This window comes from Aquarana catesbeiana, linkage group LG11 (assembly GCF_042186555.1).
Source record: "Aquarana catesbeiana isolate 2022-GZ linkage group LG11, ASM4218655v1, whole genome shotgun sequence".
Lineage (NCBI taxonomy): Eukaryota > Metazoa > Chordata > Amphibia > Anura > Ranidae > Aquarana > Aquarana catesbeiana.
The window spans coordinates 109,476,598-109,500,606 of NC_133334.1; the positions used below are offsets into that span (position 1 = coordinate 109,476,598).

At 41.8% G+C, this 24,009-nt stretch overlaps 2 protein-coding genes across 2 annotated transcripts in view; one reads left to right on the plus strand and one right to left on the minus strand.

The window, feature by feature from the left end:
• Positions 1-18,134, plus strand: part of LOC141112242 (inositol-trisphosphate 3-kinase B-like) — a 132,625-nt gene extending 114,491 nt beyond the window's left edge. The window contains exons 5-8 of the mRNA XM_073604870.1: positions 4,970-5,174; positions 6,822-6,923; positions 7,855-7,926; positions 15,513-18,134. Coding sequence (XP_073460971.1) covers positions 4,970-5,174; positions 6,822-6,923; positions 7,855-7,926; positions 15,513-15,881 — 748 coding nt within the window. The 3' untranslated portion in view covers positions 15,882-18,134. The remainder of the gene's footprint in view (positions 1-4,969; positions 5,175-6,821; positions 6,924-7,854; positions 7,927-15,512) is intronic.
• The window catches only part of ATG2A (autophagy related 2A), a 214,730-nt gene continuing 205,978 nt past the window's right edge, over positions 15,258-24,009 (minus strand). The window contains exons 40-43 of the mRNA XM_073604869.1: positions 20,428-20,549; positions 17,772-17,926; positions 17,528-17,680; positions 15,258-17,370 (exon numbers count right to left, since the gene is read on the minus strand). Of these exons, the coding sequence (XP_073460970.1) occupies positions 17,134-17,370; positions 17,528-17,680; positions 17,772-17,926; positions 20,428-20,549 (667 nt within the window). The 3' untranslated portion in view covers positions 15,258-17,133. The remainder of the gene's footprint in view (positions 17,371-17,527; positions 17,681-17,771; positions 17,927-20,427; positions 20,550-24,009) is intronic.

A 24,009-nucleotide genomic window follows, 5' to 3' on the forward strand; every position in this document is an offset into this window, starting at 1 on the left:
CCATTGCACAGAGCAGATAAGTATAGACATGTTTGTTATTATTTTATATTTTTTATATTACCTTTTACAATCACTTTAACCCTTGGGTGGTTCAGTAGATATGCAGTTGGCTAAAGGATAGATACCAGAATGTGGTTGTAAATGGGGTTTACTCAGAACAGAGCAGTCACTAGTGGTGTACCACATGGCTCTGTACTGGGTCCTGTTCTATTTAATCTATATGTAAGTGATATAACTAAAGGTTTGTTGGTTAAGGTATGTATTTTTGCTGATGACACAAAGGTGTGTAATAGGGTTGATATCCCTGGAGGTGTCTGTAACATGGAGCATGATTTGGTCAAAGCATTGGAAACTGCAGCTCAATGTTTCTAAATGTAAAATAGTGCACCTAGGGAAAAAGAATCCCCTGAGGGTACAACATCGGGGGTAAAGTGTTAGCCAGCACTATAGAAGAAAAAGACTTGGGGGTACTTATTTCAGATTATTGCAAAATGAGCAAACAGTGTGACCAGGCAGTGGGAAAAGCGAATAGAATTCAAAAATGCAACCCTATAGGGATCACCAGCAGGAGGAAGGAGGTTCGGATTCCCCTATATCGGTGATGGTGAACCTTGGCACCCCAGATATTTTGGAACTACATTTCCCATGATGCTCTACTACACTGCAGAGTGTTAGGCCATACAGCCTGGTCTTGGAGGTGTGTAGTCTAAATACTTCTTTGTCCATTATTTTCTTGATACCAAATCTTATCTAGCGCATATCACTCAGGTCTCTTCACACAGGTGCATTATATACTAAGCCAGGTAAACCAGGGGTGTGAACATAAAAAAAAAAAAAAAAACAACTTTGCCAAGGGGTCTGAATCAGGGTCCCAATGTACTTGTCCTGATAAAAAAAATGATCTTAAACAAAACCGTATTTAAATAAGGCGAAGGCTTGATGTTTTTTTTATTAGGCAGAGGTGCTTTTAGGAATGTCTAGGGCTTTTAAAAATTAAAGGGGCTTTGTGGCGCCTTCAACTTTGAATGTATTTAACATTGCGCTGTTTATCTCCAACTCACCTCCCTGCCTGTCTCAAGCACCACATCCGAGGACTAGCAGGGAGGGGAGAGATCTTGCAGTGTAATGAGCACCGATTTGGGTTTTTGGCAGGAAAGTGGAGTGTTGGCCTCTCTTAACGCTCAGCAGAAGCACATCTGCTCAGCAAGTAAATGAGGCGCCGGCCCCAATGAGGGAAAAAAACAAAACCAAAAAAAAAGTTATTCCTTCAGGTTACCCTCGCAAACGGAAGTACTTGAGTGCTCTGTACAAGCACATGCTGGGCAGCCAAATCAAGCTCCGGTGTGCGCTCCACTAAGGGGCAAAAAATAAAAGTAAACCTTGCTTCTTGCCCACAGCAGGGCTTAATGTAAAAAAAAAACCTCACCTGCCCAGCGCCTGGAACAGCATGATTTATGTTTATGTGATATTTGTGTAAACCACTGTCGCTGCACCAAATGTTTGAATGGAAAACACATTTTTTTAATGCACCAAATAATTCAGTTTGAAAAGAAAAGTCTTATGCCCCGTACACACGATCAGATTTTCCGACAACAAATGTTGGATGTTAGCTTTTTAGCTGAAGGTCCGACCGTGGGTATGCTCCATCGAACATTTGTTGTCGGACTTTCCGCCAACAAATGTTGGCTAGCAGGTTCTCAAATTTTCCACCAACAAAAGTTTGTTGTCGGAATTTCCGATCGAGTGTACACAAGTCTGACGCACAAAAGTTCACACATGCTCGGAATCAAGCAGAAGGAGCTGCACTGGCTATTGAACTTCCTTTTTCTCAGCTCGTTGTACGTCACCACGTTCCCATATTCGTAATTGTTGGCCAACATTTGTGTGACCGTGTGTATGCAAGACAAGTTGGAGCTAACAACCTTCGAACAAAATTCCACGGTTTTGTTGTCGGAAAGTCTGATCGTGTGTACGGGGCATAACACTTTGCACCAAATATGCTTTATTGGGTTCAATGTATTTAGCTTGCGCTATGTGGTATTTTATCACTGCTAGTGTTATAACAGTGTCAGTGTTGTTTTCTTGGGCCTTATGATAAAATCAATGTAAAAGTCAATTCACAAAGTCATTTTTCTGTGTTTGTAGAGAAAAGCAGGAATGGGGAGGAGATAAAATAACACAAGGCTCACAAAGCTAACACACCAGGCTAAGGATTCTTCTTTTCAAAAACATGACAGTTAATTTCAACCAAAAGTCCAATTACATTTTTAAAATTACAGTTATGAGTCTACAAATAAAGATCGTTATCCTTGTGTTATCTTTTTGTGAACTAAGCCTTTAGTGAGAGAAACTTCATTTAAAAAAAAAAAAAAAACAGGGTTTTCAACAGTTAAATTGTCATTTTATGCAGAAAAAAAGAGCTGCCGATTACAGCACTACAAAGCCCAGGTCCCCACAAGGGCACACAGCAAACTGTTGTTATCTTTGTGTCTTTGTTCACACGACAGGCTTTGAGCGAGCTGCGGTGCAGGAATTATGTCTGCGTTCATAGGACACCTGAAGCTTCGTTTCTCTTTGTGATTTTAAGCACCACAGCCAAACTACAGGTGCATAGAAATGAATGAATGAATTGATGATGTGACATTTCAATAAAATATATATAAAAAAAGCCCTAAGTCACATTTATGTCCGGTGAACAGTTTTGGGGAAATAAAGAGTTGTTTTGGGGAGATAAAATAAGTAGCAGTATCAAAACGGCTCATCTATCTCCATGCATTAAACCCAATATTAGCTTTTCAAGTACAGGAAGTCCCCGACTTACGAACGACTACTACTTACGAACGGCCTCATTGCCGGCTTCTTGTGCTCCTTGCTTGTCCTGGATACCTCCGAGCAGCTATCTTGCCACATTCCACACTGCAGTACTTCATATACTGCATGGCCAGAAGAGCCCCAGAAGCGCCCGGAACATCCCACATCCCTGCACAGGCGGAAGTTACACTTACAAGCAGTGTTCCGACTTACAAATAATTTCCACTTACGAACAAACCTAGAGTCCTTAACGTGTTCGTAACTCGGGGACTGCCTTTTGCTTGTAAAAATGACCAAGCAGTTCAAAGCAACCTGTCATCCAACAATGAAACATAAATTGTTGGCCGCCATCATCAGCTTGATTGCTTTGTGTTCAAAAGCTGGTTGAAAGTAGTTTAACCCCTTTTATAACCATCTAACAGATACGTACGTTACATATGCATCGCTGGACAGGTTATGTTTCTGTGCCAAGAGCGCACTCCCAGCACAGGGAATGAGTTGTGAGAGACAGCTCTTGGTCCATCTTAATGATTGGTAGTAAGTGGGGCTGGCTCCTGATCACGTGACAGCCAGTCAGCGGTCTTGTGTTCAGAACATTTTAAAGGAAAGCTTGGGGAGACAGGAATGGGATCAGTCTGTTTTCAGGGGCACGTCTGTGAGCATGTAAAGGAAAAAACTAGGTCAAAATAATATGGAGGCTGCCATCATGGAGCTCCTTCTAAAATACTAGGTGTCTGGCTCTTCCTGGTTGTAGTGGCCAGGGGTCTCCAAACAAAGGTCCAGTTTACTGTGTTTCAGACTTTGGAGGGGGGGGGGGCAGACTGTTGTCAGTGGGAGTAAATAATGTTCCATCTTTGGTAATAGGAGAAATATTAGTGCCCCATTGTTTGTATCAGTGGGAGGAAATGTGCCCCATCATTTGTATCAGTGGGAGAAATAGTGCACCATCATTGGTATCAGTGGAAAGTATTGTGCCCTACTGTTGGTGTCAGTGCAGGAATTCTTCAGTGTCAGTGAGAGGAATAGTGCCCCGTGGGCCAGAAAAAGGTAGGCAAAGCGCCGCATTTGGCCCCCAGTTTGGAGACCACTGTATTAAGCTTGTATACAGATCAGAAAATGCAGAGGGGTCTGTATACTTGTTCAGAGTCAGTGACTTGGAAAGTATGAAAATGGATAAGCATAACAGCTATAGATTCTGTATTTTTTTAGAATGGGATGTCAGCGGTGGCAAACTCCTTACCTTTTTAAAGGTGGCTTCTTGATCAGCCCAAATAAGGTAAATCTATGGGTGTTTGAATATGTAGATTTAAAACTTTCAGAGAAATGGCTTTCCTCCTCCCACATCTTCCTCTTGGTATGTAGGGCTACCCATCATAGTGACAGGCCCATAGCAATTTATAGGCAGCAAGGTAGGGCAGGGAAGTTCCCACCACTGATGGTAAGTGTCATTATTTGTATATGAGCATCCAAGATTGGGGGAATCTAAAATCCATGTGCAGACATTGCTGGGTGCCTATATTGTAGTGCTGTAGCCTGCTTAGTATTATTTTGACACCAACTGGTTTATTTTAGAAAGTTGATGACATTTAGCAAATAGCAATTTCTTCATGCAAAACTCATTTCCCAACTTTTGCTACCATAACAATTAGCAAAGATTGTTAGTTTTTGTTGTACCTGGTATACAAAACATTTCCTTGTATGCCTATATCTTGTAATGTATGCCCTTCTAACTTTTTTTTTTTTTTTTTATGTATCTATTCTCACAGAAATTTTTGAATTTCCTGTAGTTAGATTATCTTTGTATTTCAGATTTTATATGGGGGTTTACCATTGTTGATATCTCATAGTAGTTTTTCCTGTGGGGTTTCTACAAGGTGGGACTATCTAGTGAAATGGTCCTCTTAGGGTTAGAGGCAATTACATAATGTATTCACAGCCTTGCAACTCTGAATGCCGATTGTACTAACATGAGCCTGGATAGCCCTGTGTGCAGGCAGTGTTTGGAAGCATGAATATGTATAGTTTGCGGTATTCCCAGTGAATCCAATGTATTTCACAAAATAGTTACTGTGTAACCAACAAAGACAGATGCAATGTGTACATGCCTTTAACTCAATTAGATTAAGATGACATTTGATATAAATTGTCTTTTCTATAGGACATACTTAGAGGATGAGCTCGCTAAAGCCCTACTGAAGCCCACACCACGCAAAGACTTGTACAACAAAATGGTGGCCCTGGACTCCCAGGCCCCTACTCTAGAGGAACACCTGCAAAAAGCAGTTACTAAGCCTCGTTACATGCAGTGGAGAGAGAGTGTCAGCTCTACGGCAATGCTGGGATTCCGTATCGAAGGTGTCACAGTGAGTCACTGCTCAAACAATTTTCAGAACATGCAAGACTCATTTTGGTCAGGCTTATAAAAACCACAAGTTACACAGAGCACCTAGCATGTAGGTATGACCTGTCACGCAGACTTGCTTCCCTTTCGATGACACTACTTTCTGTTTCAATCAACACTTCAGGTTTTCACATTACTTTCAAAAAGTATTTATTAAATTCCCCAGTGTGTTACACACACACACACACACTCACCCATCTGAGCTGCAGCTGTCCCCTGCCGGCTCTAACACTGTTCTCGGTCTTCAATGAACAGACAGCGGTGACTGTCCAGTACTTACTGGAGCACCAGGAGGTGCTCTGTGGATCGGGTGGGAGCAGCTGGCTCAGGCTTTCAGCAGTGTGCTGAGAGGCTAAGTCAGCTGCTAGTCAGGCTTCTGGACAGATCCCAACATTACTGTGAGGATCCCTGCAGAGCTCTGTGACATCAGCCGTCAGTGGGCTTAAGCTTGCTGTCAGTTTTCTGCATTCCTGTGACCCACAGGAGAAGTATGGTCTAAAGAACTTTGACCATACTTCTCCTATCTGACATTGTCAGCCAGTGTGTAAACTAAGTGGTTAGGCCTGGTTCACATCTATGCAGTTTGCTTTTGATCTGTTTCTGCAGTGCTTTTTGTTGTGCATTTTTGCACACACTTTTTTTGATGTGTTATGCATTTTTCATGCTTTTTTTTTTCCCCGCCAATTTGTTGGGCAGATAAAAACACAAAAATTGCTGCAAAAACACACTACATGCTTTTCTGCAGCTTCTCCATTGAACCAAAAAAGCACAATTTTGCATTTAAAAAAGTCCCTGACCCGTTCCAAAAAATCCTGCGGCTGGAAAAATGAGCATAGATGTGAACGTGTCCCATTGAAAATCATGTTAAATGAACTATAGTGCCTTTCTGCAAAAAACACCAAAAAAACGCATAGGTGGGAACCAGGACTTAAAGAGTAGTACATCTTATGCCGCGTACACACGATCTGACTTTACGGCAGACTTGGTCTGGCGTACCGGATTTCGTCGGACAATTCGATCGTGTGTGGGCTCCAGCGGACTTTGTTTTCTCAAAAGTTTGACGGACTTAGATTTGAAACATGTTTCAAATCTATCCGACAGACTCGAGTCCGGTCGAAAAGTCCGCTCGTCTGTATGCTAGTCCAATGGACAAAAACCGACGCTAGGGCAGCTATTGGCTACTGGCTATGAACTTCCTTGTTTTAGTCCGGTCATACGTCATCACGTATGAATCCGTTGGACTTTGGTTTTGTGTGTGTGTAGGCCAGTCCGTTCATTTGGAAAGTCTGTCGAAAAGTCCGTCAGGCAAAGTATGCCGTAAAGTCCGGTCATGTGTACGCAGCATAACACCCAGAGCTCCAGTAACAATTCACTCATTCTTCAGTTATTAGTATAGCCGCCACACAATAATTATACACCTATTACAAGTGTAGAATGCTAAAGCTCTCATTCCAGGTGTAGACGCCACTTACCAGTCTTTTTATGAAAACTGTGACCTACCTACCTACCCCCAGGACCTGGAGCTGTGTTCAATTATACAGTTTTCTCCTAGTTATTAGAGTGGATTGGCTAGCAGAGGAGTGCTGACTTTTATTCTTGTGTCTCTTAGATTGAAGCTGGATCCGTCAAGAAAAACTTCAAGAAGATGAAGAGTCGAGAACAAATCATGGAAACATTTGTCATTTTTACAAAAAGCCGACAGGACATTCTGGTACGAGACATCAATGTCCACCACCTGCTCTTCTAGTACCATGTTAAGTTATACATAGAGGTGGCCCAAGGGACTGCACCCAGCATGCCTGTCCTACTCTGCAAATCTAATTCTGGTTACAGCATGTGAATCTCGACATATCACTTCATCTCTTTTCCAAAGGCTACGTCCGGTCCCTGTAATTAGCCTGCCATCATGTCTGTTACCTTTAAGAAAAGAAATGCCCTTCGCGCTTGACCTGTAGAGACTTCATAACTCTGCTAGCTCTACAGTACTGTAAGCTTGGGGAATGTAACCAGACTTGTCTTGTCCTCCAAGAGGTGTGACAGAGTGGGAAACAAAGTCAGCAGCACAATGCAAGCATCTCTTTTACCTGACATACAGAGATCCACATTGGGTGTTGTTTATCAAAGTAATTTAATGAAAACTGTCTGTACTTTTTCACATGAATTAATGAGATTAAAACATGCAGCAACAAACGTCAAATGAAACATTTGTCTCATATACTGTGTAATGTGCTTCCAATAACCTACAGTCTTGGTTTCCCAAACTAGGATTCTATGTCTGAGATCCCTTTTTTGTTTTTTCTTAGAAGACTGAGATCTCATTTAACCTTTTTGTAAAAGCCATTTGCAAAAGCCTATTTTTTATTTCTCCATAAAATAACAAATCTCTCTGCCACTAAGACACAGAACCATTTGTTGGCAATGATCAGTTGGCAGCTCCATAACATCAATATGATGCCAATATTATGATTTTCAAAAACTAGTTTAATCTGTCAACTGCACAGAGATTTAATTGCCTGTGTAGCCCTAACTTTGTAATGTGTTCTATGTTATTACACATATAAGAGAGAAAGACACACTATTTCCTTGCATAGAGCAGTGCCATCTTGTGTTGGAAAAAGTAAAGTGTGAACTTTTTATTTCAGGTGGCCTATGTGAAGCGTCTGGAGAGCATGCAGGCTGCTCTTAAAGAATCTGAATTCTTTCGCACTCATGAGGTTAGTAAAAGACACATGGGTTTTTTCAACTTAGATTGTAAGCTCGCAGGAGCAGGGCCCTTCTAACCCTCTTGTATTGAATGTTACTGTTGTTGTAGTGTCTCCCTTATATTGTAAAGTGCTGCCCAAACCATTGGTGCTATATAAATCCTGTATAATAATTCAACAATACAATATAAAGAGCAACAATGTTGTGCTGTAAACTATAGCAACCAATTGAGGTTCCGTTTTCTGAAAGCAAATCTGTGAAAAATTAACTGAATGGCTGCTAGGGACATCTAGAAGTGTTAATTGTGCAAAAGTAGTACCCTGAATAATGTTTGTATCCATACCAACTTTGTAAAAAATAATGTTCTTTAGCAAGGAATATATATTCCACATTAACAATGATGCTACCAAAATGAGTATGTGCTGTAAATTTCCTCCAGCATTGTTTCTGTTTCTTCTTGCTGGAGGTTGCCATTTTGTTGAAGGCCAGAGCCCCTGAGCAGCAGTAAATCTTTAGGTAATTGGCACATCGGCCTCTACGTTTTCAGCACAGAGCAACTGAGCCTGTGCAGAGCAGGGTGAGAGGGTGTATTACTGGATTGTAAACAGTATAGTCACCTTTTTCTTATGTTATACATAGCTATACCTGCAAAAGGGCCTGAAGTGATCTAGCAGGACTTAATTTTCTGACTAAAGTGCCTCTTTAATTTGTGCACATTTATGAAAGCTACACTAGTGGTGGTGGGGGATCTTGTGTTTATAGATAGTCCCCCAACCCTGCGCAGCTTCTGCCGGTGAAACATTAGTTGGGTAGGTTATAAAATTTGCCCCAAGACAAGTGAGTCAAGCAGGATCAGCATGCCCAAGCAGAACATTACTGTTTCTGGCCACGCAGTCCATACTGCTGCCTGAGATCTCATATGGTATAAAAAAGAGCCCTATGTGATAGTAATCCTAGGTTATACTGGGACATTGTTAGTAATCATCTATGAAGTATCTTCTTACTACAGGTGTGTTACCACTAGCTGATAATATTGAACTGTCTATAGTGGCTTCAATATGTGCTACTGTAGCTGTTGCATATGCTTAGAAACTTATTTTTAAGTTTGATAACTTTTTGGCCATCTTCAAAGCTCAGGTTGACTTGTCCTAGTAATAATTTCTATCCTGACTAGTTCTCAAACCTGTAACGCCCTTCTTAATTTCAGTCATTATATGAATTTCATAAGTCCTGTCCTTGTACCCAACACTAATGGCCCATAGACATGGGTTTGAGCTTTCGATAAGAAAATGGTCTAAGCATAAATAGGATGTAAACCTGCACACTGATCTATAAAAAGTACAGAAGAAAAAATACCTGCGTTAGAATTGGTTGTTTGAACCTCATACCTGACCCAGTCCTAGACCATCCAAACTGATCAAATGTCTGAAATGCCAAAATAGTTGGGACAATGTGTACACTCTACATAAAAACAGGATGCAATGATTTGCAAATCTCATAAACTCAGATTTTACACAATAGATTTTTCACAATAAAAAATACAAAACCATTTTAAGTGTTTAAAAAATTTACCATTTTAAGAAAAAAAAAAAGGTAATATTAAAATTGATGGCAGCAACACATTTCAAAAAAAGTTGGGACAGTCAACAAAAAGCTGGCATAGTAAGTGGTACCAACCCGGAAGAGATGGAAGAACATTTTGCAACCAATTAGGTTAATTGGCAACAGGTCAGTAACGTGATTGGGTATAAAAAAGAGCATCTTAGGGAGTTAGAGTGTCTCAGAGGTAAAGATGTGCAGAGGTTCGCCAGCCTGTGAAAAGCGGTGTCTAAAAATGTTCAATATAAAATTGTTACCACTTTAACTAGCTCATCCTCTACAGTACATAATTATAAAAGATTCTGGGAATCTGGAGAAACCTGTGCGGAAGGGACAAGGCCGTAACGCAATACTGGATGCCCGTGGTCTTCAGACCCTCAGACCACACTGCATTAAAAAAAGGCACGATTCTGTGATGGACAACACTGCATGGGCTCAGGAATACTTTCAAAAATCACTGTCTGAACACAGTTCGCTGTGCAATCCAAAAATGCATATTATAGCTCTATCATGCAAAAAAAAGAAGCCATATCCAAAAATGCTACTGTCTTCTCTTGGACAAAGCTCATTTAAAATGGTCTGCTGCAAACAGTGGAAAACTGTTCTGCGGGAAGACGATTTGAAATTTGACATTCATTTTATGAAACATGGGTGCCGCATCCTCCAGACTAAAGAGGAGAGGGACCTGCCAGCTTGTTATGAATGCTCAATTCAAAAGCCTGCATCTCTGATGGTATGGGGGTGCATTAGTGTGTATGGAATGGGCAGCTTGTACATCTGGAAAGGCACCATCAATGCTGAAAGATATATTCAGGTTTTTAGAATATCATACAGTGGGGAAAATAATTATTTGATCCCCTGCAGATTTTTTAAGTTTGCCCACTTACAAAGAAATGAAGGATCTAGAGTTTTTATCATAGGTGTAAGTTAAATGAGAGAAAAAGAATATTGACCAAAATCCCAGAAAAAAACACGATACAATGTTATGAATTGAGTTGCAGTTCAGTGAGTAAAATAAGTATTTGATCCCCAAGCAAAACATGACTTAGTACTTGGAGGAGAAACCCTTGTTGGCAAGCACAGAGGTAAGATGTTTCTTGTAGTTGGTTACCAGGTTTGCACACATCACAGGATAGATTTTGGTCCACTCTTTACAGGTCTTCTCTCAATCCTTAACCACTTCAATACCGGGCACTTTCCCCCTTCCTGCCCAGACCAATTTTTCAGCTTTCAGCTCTTGCATCTTGAATAACAATTGCGCAGTCATGCAACACTGTACCCAAACAAAATTTTTATCATTTTTTTCCCCACAAATTTGATGACCACTGGGGTTATCTTTTGCGCTACAAATAAAAAAGACTGAAAATGTTGAAAAAAAAAAAAAAAAAGTATTTTTTTTTGTTTCGGTAACAAAACTTTGCAAATATGTAAGTTTTTCTCCTTCACCGATGAGGCTGCACTGACGGGCACTGAGGAGGCAGTACTGATTGGCACCGATAATGAGGCACTTATATGCACTCACTGATCAGGAGGCACTGGCAGGCATCACTGATGGGCACTGAGTGCCATCCCTATTGGGCATGGATTGTCATCCCTGGTGGTCCTGGGTGGGCTGCACTGATAATCAGCGCAGACCCTCCCGCTGTCAGGACAGCAGCTGATCGGCTCTCCTCTACTCGCATCTGTCAGTGCGAGTGGAGGAAAAGCCGATAAACGGCTCTTCCTATTTACACTGTGATCAGCTGTAATTGGACACAGCTGATCACGTGCTAAAGAGCCTACACCAGAGGCTTTTTGCCTAGATCGGAGATGCGATGTGTCAGACTGACACCACCGATCGCTGCGCGCCCCCGCTGGCTTGTTATCCTGCTGGACTTCATATGACGCCCAGTCAGGATAACTGAACCACTTCCCGGCCGGCTTTCTGCTATAGGCCGGGCGGGAAGTGGTTAAATAAGAACTGTGGTCAAAATAAAATCAATATGTAAAAAGTAAATCTGTAAGCTGTTAAATATCTCACTGGTTGTTTTTCAAATAACAGTAAGGATATTCAAATAGTTACCCTTCCCCCCTGCAGCTGAAAGCCCTTATGTTCATTTCCTGTAATCAGGAGACAACGCTGCTTCCTCTTTCTCTAAATGCCTCTGTTGTTCCTTTTTGCGTAATGCCACTCTGTACAGTCTACAACGTGCCATCATGACATCGTCGCTCTTTTATTCATGAAAACCCCCGAAATCTAAATTTTCAGAAAAGACCCGCCAAAGCTCCACCCATTCCAGTTACAACCGGCCCATAGCCAAATGACGGCTACAGGGCGGTTGGATAACTCTGGGAGGGCGTACTATGACGTCCTCCCAGAATCCTGCTCTTGCGCGCCCCCTGGGGCGCGCACCCAAGAACATCTGTGACCGCCGGGTCCAGAGGACCCGGCCCATCACGGAAAATGGCCGCTTACCATGTGATCATTCCGTCACATGACGGGCTGGATCTGTAGTGCCCACAGCGCTGCTCTGTGACAAATGCAGTCATATCCAGCCATCCATCCCTCCATGCTCAGCAATACCCTGCACTACTCTGAAATGGCCCGCAATACTCTGCCATACTCTGCAATACTCGGTGATACCCAGCCATACCCAGCCTTACATGATAAATGATGATTTTTACATGTAGGAGAGTAATGTCAGAATTGGCCTGGGTGCTCAATGCCTGAAGGTGCTCCGTGCATGTTGGGCCTCTGTATGTGGCCACGCTGTGTAAAAGTCTCACACGTGGTATTGCCATACTTGGGAGTAATAGCAGAATGTGTTTTGGGGTGTAATTTGTGCTATGCATATGCTGTGTGTGAGAAATAACCTGCTAATATGACAATTTTGTGAAAAAAAAAAAAATCTTGATTTTGCAAAGAATTGTGGGAAAAAATGACAACTTCAAAAAACTCATCATGCATCTTTCTAAATACCTTGGAATGTCTTCTTTCCAAAAAGGGGTCATTTGGGGGGGGTATTTGTACTTTTCTGGCATGTTATAGGGCGTACACACGGTCGGACTTAGTTCGGACATTCCGACAACAAAATCCTAGGATTTTTTCCGACGGATGTTGGCTCAAACTTGTCTTGCATACACACGGTCACACAAAGTTGTCGGAAAATCCGATCGTTCTAAACGCGGTGACGTAAAACACGTACGTCGGGACTATAAACGGGGCAGTGGCCAATAGCTTTCATCTCTTTATTTATTCTGAGCATGCGTGGCACTTCGTCTGTCGGATTTGTGTACACACGATCGGAATTTCCGACAACGGATTTTGTTGTCGGAAAATTTTATCTCCTGCTCTCCAACTTTGTGTGTTGGAAAATCCGATGGAAAATGTCCGATGGAGCCCACACATGGTCGGAATTTCCGACAACACGCTCCGATCGGACATTTTCCATCGGAAAATCCGACCGTGTGTACGGGGCACTAGGGTCTCAAGAAATTAGATAGGCCGTCAGTACTTCAGGTGTGATCAATTTTCAGATATTGGCACCATAGCTTTTGGACTCTATAACTATCCCACAGACCAAATAATATACACCGATTTGGGTTATTTTTACCAAAGATATGTACTGGTATAAATTTTGCCCAAAATATTTGAAGAAAAATTACAAATTTGCTAAATTTTATAACAGAAACGAAGAAAAATGCATTTTTTTACAGAATTTTTGGTTTTTTCTTTTATAGCACAAAAAATGAACCCAGCGGTGATTAAATACCACCAAAAGAAAGCTCTATTTGTGTGAAAAAAAAGGACAAAAATTTCATATGGGTACAGTGTTGCATGACTGAGTAATTGTCATTCAAAATGTGAGAGCACCGAAAGCTGAAAATTTGTCTGGTTATTAAGGGGGTTTAAGTGCCCAGTGGTTAATGTGCTTCTTCTTGAGCCCCTCCTTTGTTGCCTTGGCGGTATGTTTTGGGTCATTGTCAGGTTGGAAGATCCAATCTACAACCCATCTTCAGTGTTCTGGCTGAGGGAAAAAGCTTCACATCCAAGATATTACAATACATGGCCCCTCAATGCCGAAAAGTCGGCCTGTACCTTTAGCAGAGAAACCGCTCCAAAGCAGAATGTTTCCACCTTTGTGCTCGACTGTAGGGATGGAGTTCATGGGATCATAGTCAGCATTTTTCTTCCTCCAAACACAGCGAGTTGAGTGAATGCCAACGAGCTCAATTTTGGTCTCGTCTGACCACAGCACTTTCTCCCAATCCTTCTCTGAATTATTTAGATGTTTATTGGCAAACTTCAGACGGCCCTATATATGTGCCTTCTTGAGGACAGGGACCTTGCAGGTACTGCAGGATTTCAATCCATGGCGGCGTATTGTGTTATCAATGGTTTGTTTGGGGACTGTGGTCCCAACTGCCTTGAAATTATTCACAAGCTCCTCCCGTGTAGTTCTAGGCTATTCCCTCACTTTTCTCAAGTTCATTCTTATCCCATGAGGTGAAATCTGGCATCGAGCTCCAGACCGAGGGCAATTGATGGTTATTTTGTATTTCTTCCATTTGCGAATAATTGAGCCCAACAGTTGTCTCCTTCTCACCAAGCTTATTGCTGATGGTCTTGTAGCCATTCCAGCCTTGTGCAGGTCTACAATCTTGCCTCAGACGTCCTTTGACAGCTCTTTAGTTTTGCCCATGATGGTGAGGTTTGGATGGAAGAAAGATTCTGTGGACAGGTGTCTTTTATACACATAACAAGTTGTCATTAGGAGCACCTTCTTAAATTGACAGGACTAATCTGTATACCACATGAGCACATACTGTAGCCAGTCTGTGGGGGCCAAAATTATTGTTGCTTGGTAGGGGATCAAATACTTATTTTACTCACTGAACTGCAAACTCAATTTATAACATTTGTATCATGTTTTTTTTCTGGATTTTTGGTTGATATTCTGTCACTATCCTTTTAAATACACCTATGATAAAAAAATTTATAGACCCTTTATGTCTTTGTAAGAGGGCAAACTTACAAAATCTGCACGGGATCAAAAAATTAATTTTTCCCAATGTATGCTCAGGCAAGAATGGCGCAAATGGTCTCCTTAGTTCTCAGACATTTACAGAGTGTTGTTAAAAGAAAAGGGGATGCTAGCCTGTGGTAAACATGGCCCTGTCCCAACATTTTTGGTATTGTACCTTGCCAGCTTTTTGTTGCCCTGTTTCAGCTCTTGAGACGTGTTGCTGCCATCAATTTCAAAATTACCTTATTTTTTTTCTTAAAATGGCACGTTTAAAACATTTAATACACTTTGTATTGAAAATAAGATATGGGTGTATGAGACTTGCATATCATGGCATTCAGTGTTTATGTAGACTTTACACAGCGTCCCAACTTTTTTGTAATTGGTGTTGAATCAATAAGCAATGCATATGCAGAGGTTATCTATATCCAGAACTATTGGTAGTTATTCTATGCAAATCTCACTTGTTCTGATAGAGCTGCTGCACACAAATGGTTTTTAACCTTTATGCATTCTAAAAAAAACCTTGAGCCTTTAGAACCACTTTAACATACAATATGCTGCACAAATGTAGAGGCGCTCACCAACCACTTAGGGCCCTCCTGAGAAAAAGGATCAACAAGACCTAACAATTGTGCCCTCTGATACTGATCCAAATACAGTGGATAATAGTATGGGACATTTGAACTTCTAGCTGTCACTTTTTTATGTGTGTAGTTTTTGATGAATGTTACATCTTGTTATTATATACACTTTATTATTCAGATGCAAATGCTCTCTTAAAACATAATAAAATGCAAGTAATTGATTGCCATGTTATTAGTTCCCTATGTTTATTTATATTTACCACTTCACTGTGGGCTGACACCTAAGCAGAACTTTTGAGGTACGGTAACCGTGCTATAGTGCTGTGTATTTTTTTTTCTTTTTTGCTTGAATTCCGGATTCAAACTTCTGGTTTTCACTTTTATGACTGTCCTTTATTGTTTCAGGTGATAGGCAGCTCCCTTCTCTTTGTTCATGACCGTCGTGGCACCGCCAACATTTGGATGATTGATTTTGGCAAAACAACTGTTACTCCAGCACATATTAGCCTGCGCCATGATGTGGCATGGGAGCCTGGCACACATGAAGATGGCTACCTACTGGGGCTGCAGAACCTCATTGACACTCTTCAAGACACCATACAAATGGTTAAAGAGAACAGGGAAGAGGCTGTAGATGGCTCTGCACAGGAGGGAGAGCAGACCATAGGAGAGAATGAAAAGATGCTGCTGAAAGGAGAGGTAGAGGTGAAAACTACAAATGGGGAAAATAATGCACTCATGACACCCATACAGCCTGGAAACAGAACCCTATGATTTATCAGGGGACACGTACCATAATACTAAACAAAAATGAGGGACACCATCACTGCTCACTGATGAAAGGACTTGGTTCATGTGTAGGACACATCTTTCTCTAAATGCTACATTCCTACTGGAGGCAAAACATGAGCAGGTGAACAACTCACAGTGATAACAGGAAAAATGAGTTGATCTTCTATGAATAACTACTGGAAAATAAAGCACAACAACCACCGAGCTGCTGCTCTTCATGTTATTCCACAACAGGAAAGGACTGCCAGGGTCTCCAGCCGTCTGTTGTAGTGGGATGAGCACCTGTATCTCCTCTGATGACAGATGCATTATGCTGACATAGAGACCCATATCAAGCAGTGTGAGGGGCAGACAGATTCTACTATAGCGTTCACTTTCATCCCATCATAAAGCAAGACAACACTCTTATGCAATCCTATGAAAACTTGTAAAGACTTTAAATATCACTGTGCACATGAAAGGACTGTTTTTTTATATATATATATGAACAATGATGTATCATGAACACAATGTGAGAATAGCAGCTTTTCTTTCACACAGTTTGAACATTTCACTCTCTGTAACATGAAACTGTATCCAATGACCCATGTCTTCATACAAATACACACCTAGGCAGAGGTTTCAGCAGCCTTGTTTGCATGTCACTGGGAATTCTTTACATTGTTTATTTATACATATATATATTATTTATACTTATATGGCCTCAATCAGAAGAAAGCATTAAAGGGAAGAGATAGGATTATAAAAGCCACATTCTGTGATGGATCAAGGCCTATAAGACGTGTGCTCAGAGTCCTTCCTTGGGGCAAACAGTCCCATGTTGTGCTGTTTCTTCAATATTAAAAAGGATAAAATTAGATTCTCTTGTAAGATCAGGGGTCAGCGCATCAAGGCCACAACTGCGAACGGAAAGTGCTCATTATCTACTGAAGTCACTGCATGTTTAGAAGATCAACAGAAAAGCTGCGCTTATCTTAAAATGTTAGGAAGATTACAACGGGTGAACAAGTTAAAAAAAAAAAAAAAAAACGAACACAAAAAGGCATATGGTTTAGAATCAAGTATTTAGGTAGGGACTTTAACTGTCCAAGCTGTTATACTGTATGTTCATGCAGTGGCATACAGTTTGATTCACAGACCCAGCATATTCCAGGCAATGTCACATATTGCAGCTTTCCTTTGGCACTTTATAGGGCAAGAGCGGAAGGCTTGGAGAAGCTAGATTTTAAAGTCTTCAATCCTGCCCTTCATCTGCTCTCCACTTGAAAGAATCCTCTTTGTGAGCATCAGGCCGGATCTGGTTTCGCATGCCCCCTAGGAGATTTGATGTAGCTTCAGTGGCCACTATAAATGGCTTCACCACAGTGGGTGGGATCTGTCGAAGGACACCGCCTACAGCACCAGTCAGACCCTTTTGTTCATGGCCACGAGATGCTACCTCACGTATAGTCTGTGCTGTGTCAATGACACCCTAAGATGAAAGAGAAAGAACAAATATCGGAAAAGGAAATTTGGCTCAAGCCACATCCGAAACATACAATACATATAATCTTCTAGTAAAGAACAAATATCATCACTGCCCTGTAAGTTTCTAAAACACCTGTATGCCCTTTGTGTTTAGAACTCACCTCCCGTACAGTATCATAGGCCTTTGCTACACCTTCCCTGAGATCTGCCGGCTGCTGCCCTCTTCTCAGTCTGCGAGACTGCCTAGAATCAAGGTAGTAGCGTGATATGGGGGGTGTCGGAGACAAAATATCGTAAACTGTCTCTGCTGTAGCCTGAAATTACAAACAGTATATACAATTAATGAAATGCCAACATTTCAAAGTTCAAAATTGGGATTTATTACCCTGGTTCTTTTCACACTACCTGAATAGCTTGCACTAGCCGGTTGCTGAGTTCTAGGGCTGCCGAAGCAGTAGAGGTACCAAAAGATGCTGCCCCCCTCTGTAAACCACGGATAATGCGTCCATCCTTCCTGTATTGTTCAATAGGTAACCAGAAAAGATCACGTACCCCATGGACTGAAAAAAAGAGCAAGCAATGCCAGATTTGTTGTTATTACATGTCATATTATGACACCCACTTTACTGTCAGCATGACACATTGTACATGGAAAAATTATTACCAGCATGGACAATCACTGTTATGCTTGTATATCTGACAAGTAATACACATTATTGAATCATTGTAACTGTATCAGTAATACAGAATAAAATCTATACAAACTTATTCAGTTACTGAAACTCTTGACACACAAACAGCATATTAATGAATGTTGCCATTACCATTAAAGGAAAAGTTCACCTTTTGAAAAAAAAAAAAATAAATGCACATTTTTTTTGCAGGTTAAAAAAAATTTTTAAAAAAATGTGCATTTACAATTGTTTTTCTAAGGAGCCTGCAGAGCATTGCACCCGCAATCAGCAGATCACGGGTGCAATTTAAGGCTCCTGCATACTCTCAGGATAGCTTTCTGCCTACACCCCGTACAGGCAGTTACCTGAGAGCAGGAAGATCAATGGAGTACGAGAGCGCTTACTAGTGCCTTCGTAGTTCATTGAGAACAACAAGCCATCAGCGATCCGGTCTGGTCCTCTCACTGGCTGTGCATGGAGACGAGTGAAGGGAAGATGGCCCCCACCCGTCTCCATGACACTGCAGGGCGGAAGCGACGTCAAAACGTCACTTCCGCCCATAGCTCTTAAAGGGCCATTTTTTTAAATGACAATTTTTTTTATTGTATTGCATTTTAGTGTAAATATGAGATCTGAGGTCTTTTTGACCCCAGATGTCATATTTAAGAGGTCCTGTCATGCTTTTTTTCTATTACAAGGGATGTTTACATTCCTTGTAATAGGAATTAAAGTGACATAATTTTTATTTTAAAACAGTGTAAAAATAAAAGGTAAAATACACATGTGAGGTATCGCCACGATCGGTAGAACGAGAGCAATAATTCTAGCCCTAGACCTCCTCTAACTCAAAACATGCAACCTGTAGAATTTTTTTAAACATCTCCTATGGAGACTTTTAAGGGTAAAAGTTTACCGCCATTCCACAAGCGGGCGCAATTTTGAAGCGTGACATGTTGGGTATCAATTTACTCGGCGTAATGTTATCTTTCACAATGTAAAAAAAATTGGGCTAACTTTACTGTTGTCTTATTTTTAATTCAAAAAAGTGTTTTTTTTTTCCAAAAAAAGTACGCTTGTAAGACCGCTGCGCAAATACGGTGTGACAGAAAATATTGCAACGACCACCATTTTATTCTCTAGGGTGTTAGAAAAAAATGTATAATGTTTGGCGGTTCTAAGTAATTAGAACTGTTTTTAACTTCTAAACAACATATCAAAAAAAAGAGGCCTGGTCCTTAAGTGGTAAATGTGCAAACAAATCAACGTGAAACAAAGGGCATAACACTGTAAATAGTCCAAATAAGTGATCATGTGAAGTGACACAAAATGGTAAGTGCTCCTCCTCTGCACTCACCAAAACTTATTAACCGCTTTGTTACAAGTAGTGATTAACCAATAAATAGCCTCTCCTCCTGGAACGGTATGTGGTCATCAGGTCTTTTCAATGTAGCAGAGCCACACACGGCCGGTCTATTTTCGAATTGTGACGGGGGGGGGGGGGGGGAATGGGGGGGGGGATGGGAGTGGGGGGTGGGGTGCTGCAGATGCTGTAACATGTTCCATGTTCTACCTTAAAAACGGGTGGAACAGGTAACATACTCCAAAGGTTTTACCCTTTAAAGAGGTATTTCATTTTCAGTACAGACAGTGGAAGGCCCTTTCGGTGGGAACATAAAGGTAGATCTGCCCCCAGTCACTATCATATGATTGGAATTTACTCCCAGCTCCAAGGCACCTGGTGTCAGACCCCATTCACACAGGGGCAACACGACTTGCCGGTCGCCTCAGCGAGGCGACCTGCAAACGAATGGCCGGGCGACTTGCAAAACGACTTCTGCATAGAAGTCTATGCAAGTCGCCCCAAGTCGCCCCCGAAGTCGTACAGGAACCTTTTTCTAAGTCGGAGCGACTTGCGTCGCTCCCCTTAGAACGGCTCCATAGTACAGAACGGGAGGCGACTTGTCAGGCGACTAGGTCGCCTGACAAGTCGTCCCTGTGTGAATGGGGTCTTAGTCTGTTTACTTCTCAGCAAAGACAACCAGCTGGTCCTGAGAATTTGGGAGCTGCCAAGTCAGATTCCAAAATGTTAATTGGCAGGGTTCCAAAGTCAGAATATTTAGTGCTGGAGGTTCCCATTAAAGCGGCTTCCATTTGTTTTTTTTTTCTGCATGTGAACATTCTTTAGTGCTTTTTCTCAAGTCCTTAAATACACCGTAGTTAGCTTAAAATATTAATACAAATGATAGGTGCTAACAGCAATAGTAAAGTAAAAATACAAGTTGCACTATTTATCTTAAATATAAAAACTGGAACGATACAGGCCATTTTTTTGTATACCATATATCACACCACGGAACTAGCATTTACCCCAGGGACGTGTTACTTACATAGCTGTACAACTGAATGCATAGGTCCTACTCCTCCCAGAATTCCTGGTAGCTGGTTCTTTCGGATGTCAGTCAGCCACTCATTGAGAGCATAGGAGAAAACTTTTTCTGCTCCAAGAAGTCTGTAAAAAAAAAAAAAAAAAAAGTTGCAAAAAAACAAACAAAAAAACCCCACACGTTCTAGATGTTATAATGGGTATTCCTGACCTGTGTCAGGAAATCCCAAGCGATTCCTTTTTAAATGATGCAGCTTTGCTTGGGCCAGGTTCCAAAAGTGATTACAGAGTGTATGACCCCGAGCTAACTGCAGGCTTGAAAACGACAGGAAGCAAAACATTTCCTGCATGTTTCCCCGATCACTCCAAAACTAAAAGCATTGTAAACCATGTCATCTAGGTGAATTCACAAAATAAGAATTACTCCCTAGCATTGTTATTAAAGAAGAAGTCTCCCACTCTGATGCTTCTTATCATTTAGTCCATTATAATGAGTAATTATCAAACTATAGCCACTGTAATCCAGCCCAAATCGCATATTACTTACTGTTTAAAGAAAGTTTGAAAAACTTGTTTCCAGGGGTAAGGCAGCGCCATCTTAAGTATTGTTTTCTAAGTCCACAGTAGAGTGCATTTCCGCCCTTACATTGAGCACTTCCTGTACTGTTAACCAAGCCTCCTTCTCAATTCAACATTTCTATGGCAACCCTGCTTCCTTGCTCATAGCTGATTTTACTTGTATTTACTTGTGCCGATTATCTAGTGTTTGCCTATGTCAGTCTCATCAGCTTCAGCTGATAAGACTGCAATAATGCTGTCCAAGTTTACACTCCATGTGATGTCACATGGGGTGTAGTAGGAAGCTCTGAGTGATTATGCAGTCTTGTGGGATTTCAGTGTTGTGCCGTAGGAAGTCCTGATAATAGACAGATAAGCACACAGAGTGTGCCATAAATCAGGGGAGATATGGGCATGCTCAGTGACGTCATTCTAAAGAACAAAAAGGATTACAACAATACTAAGCAAGTAAGGAGATATCTACAAGCAGTGTTCATAAGGGTTTTTTATGCGGATTTACATGGGACAAAGTTCTGGGGGAGAGTTTACAACCACTTTAAACTTCAAGCAAGTGACCATGCTTACACCCGATATACAGTGAGGAAAATTATTTTTTGACCCCCTTCAGATTTCATTTCACTTACAAAGAAATTAAGGGTCTATAATTTTTATCATAGGTGTATTTTAAAATGATAGAGACAGAATATCAAACAAAAATTCTGAAAAAAAAAAACCACATGATACAAATGTAATGAATTGAATTGCAATTCAGGGAGTAAAAAATAGGATTTTTTCATCATACTTGCCTGTAAAATCCTTTTATTTGAGTACATCATGGGACACAGAGTTAGGTTAATATTCATTACCTACTGGGTTATACGCCATCTCTAGGAAGGCGTATAAAGGAAGTACATCAGTTTTGTAGCAAGCACTGAATCCTAAAAAAAGAGGGGAGAGATCTCTGTGTCCCATGATGTACTCAAAGAAAAGGATTTTACAGGTAAGTATGATGAAAAAATCCTATTTTCTTTTTCATACATCATGGGACACAGAGTTATTTATTACCTACCAACGTCCCAGAGCAATAGCCTTGAGGGGAGGGAGACACCCTGCCAAAAAATAGCCATCAGACCTTATACGGCAGCCCACAGTACACTGCGTTTGAAAGCCGAATCCTTGGCTGCTCGAACATCCACTTGATAAAATTTTGTGAACGTATGCACTGAAGACCAGGTAGCAGCCTTACAAATCAGAGCTCCAGATATCTGATGGCGAAAAGCCCAGAAGGTTCCTACACCCCTGGTAGAATGAGCTCTCACCCTAAAGGGAGGAGCTTTATGTTTCAGACCATAGGCCTGAATGACCAATTGGCAATGGAAGCTTTGGAAGCTGCCTGCCCCTTCTTGGGTCCTTTTGGTAAAACAAAAAAGGAGTCTGATCCTCGGATCTCCGCAGATCTAGACAAATAAACCTTGACTGCCGGGACAACGTCCAAGGAATGCAGTCATCTCTCTTCCGCCGAACGAGGCCGAGAGGAAAAAAGAAAGCAAAATAATGTCTTGATTTAAATGAAAGGCTGACACCACTTTTGGCAAAAAGGATGGAATAGGTCTTAACACGACCCTGCCGTGGTGAAGGATCAAGTATAGTTCCCTGCACGAAAGGGCCGCGAACTCTGACACCCTTCTAGCCGAGGTGATGGCCATCAGGAAGACTACTTTGCGTGACAGCAAGTCTATTGGAATTTCCTTGATAGCCTCAATTGGTTGTTTCTGTAACACAGACAGCACCAAGTTCAAGTCCCACGGACACATAGGTGACCTAATGGGGGAAGCAAATGAGTTGCCCCCTGCATAAAGATTCGGACCAGCGAATGGGAGGCTAAAGGCCTTTGGAAGAATACTGACAGGGCCAAAATCTGACCTCTGACTGTAGAAAAGAGAGAATTCTCCCAATCACGTATTTCCGAGGATGCCATTTTCTGGCTTCACACCAAGCAATATAAGTCTTCCAGACTTTATGATAGATCTTCCTAGTGACAGCTTTTCTAGCATTTACTAGGGTAGACACCACTGGTCCCAAGATGCCACGGTCCTTCAACACTCTGGCTTCAATAGCCATGCCGTCAAATTTAGAGACTGTAAATTGGGGTGAAATATAGGACCTTGAGACAGCCTTCTGGGCCAGGCTGGTGCCACCAGAATGACTGGAACCCCCACTCTCTGAATAATGCGCAACAAATGTGGAAGGAGAGGGATCTCGGGGGGGGGGGGGGGGGGGGGTGAGCAAAAAACAGGGAGTACTGGCTCCATGGAACTACAAGAGCATCTGCTCCGATTGCCAGAGGATCCCTTGTTTGGGACACAAACTGCTGTAGCTTGTTGTTGAACTTGGATGCCAATAGGTCGACCTCTGGCCATCCCCAATGCTGGCAAATTTCCTGGAACCACCCCCCTGGGTGTAGGGACCATTCCCCCCAGGCAGATCTGCTGAGATAATCTGCCTTCCAGTTCTCTACTCGGGATATGGACTTCCGATAGAATCGGCACATGTCCCTCTGCCCAGGCTAGTATGTGGTTCACCTCCTTCAGAGCTGAACGACTCCTGGTACCGCCTTGCTGGTTTATATAGGCCACTGCAGTGGCATTGTCGGACTGAACCCTGATAGGGCAGTTCTTAAGCTCCCCCATCCAGGACCATAGGGCCAGACGTACTGCCTGTAACTCCAGGACGTTGATGGACAGCATCTGTTCCGTCCTTGACCATTTTCGCTGAGTTGTGAGCCCCTCTAGGGTCACTCCCCAGCTTGAGAGACTGGCATCTGTAGTCAGTACTATCCAAGGGAGGAAGGATTTTCCCTTTCACAGGTTCTGATCCTGCAACCACCAGTTTAGGCTTAAGCGTGCCCGAGCAGATAAGAACATTGGATAATCCAGGGCTTGTCCTCTCCTGTTCCAAGCCAAGATGTCTTGTTGTATAGGCCTGGAATGGAACTGGGCATAGGGCACTGCCTCGAAGGAGGACATCA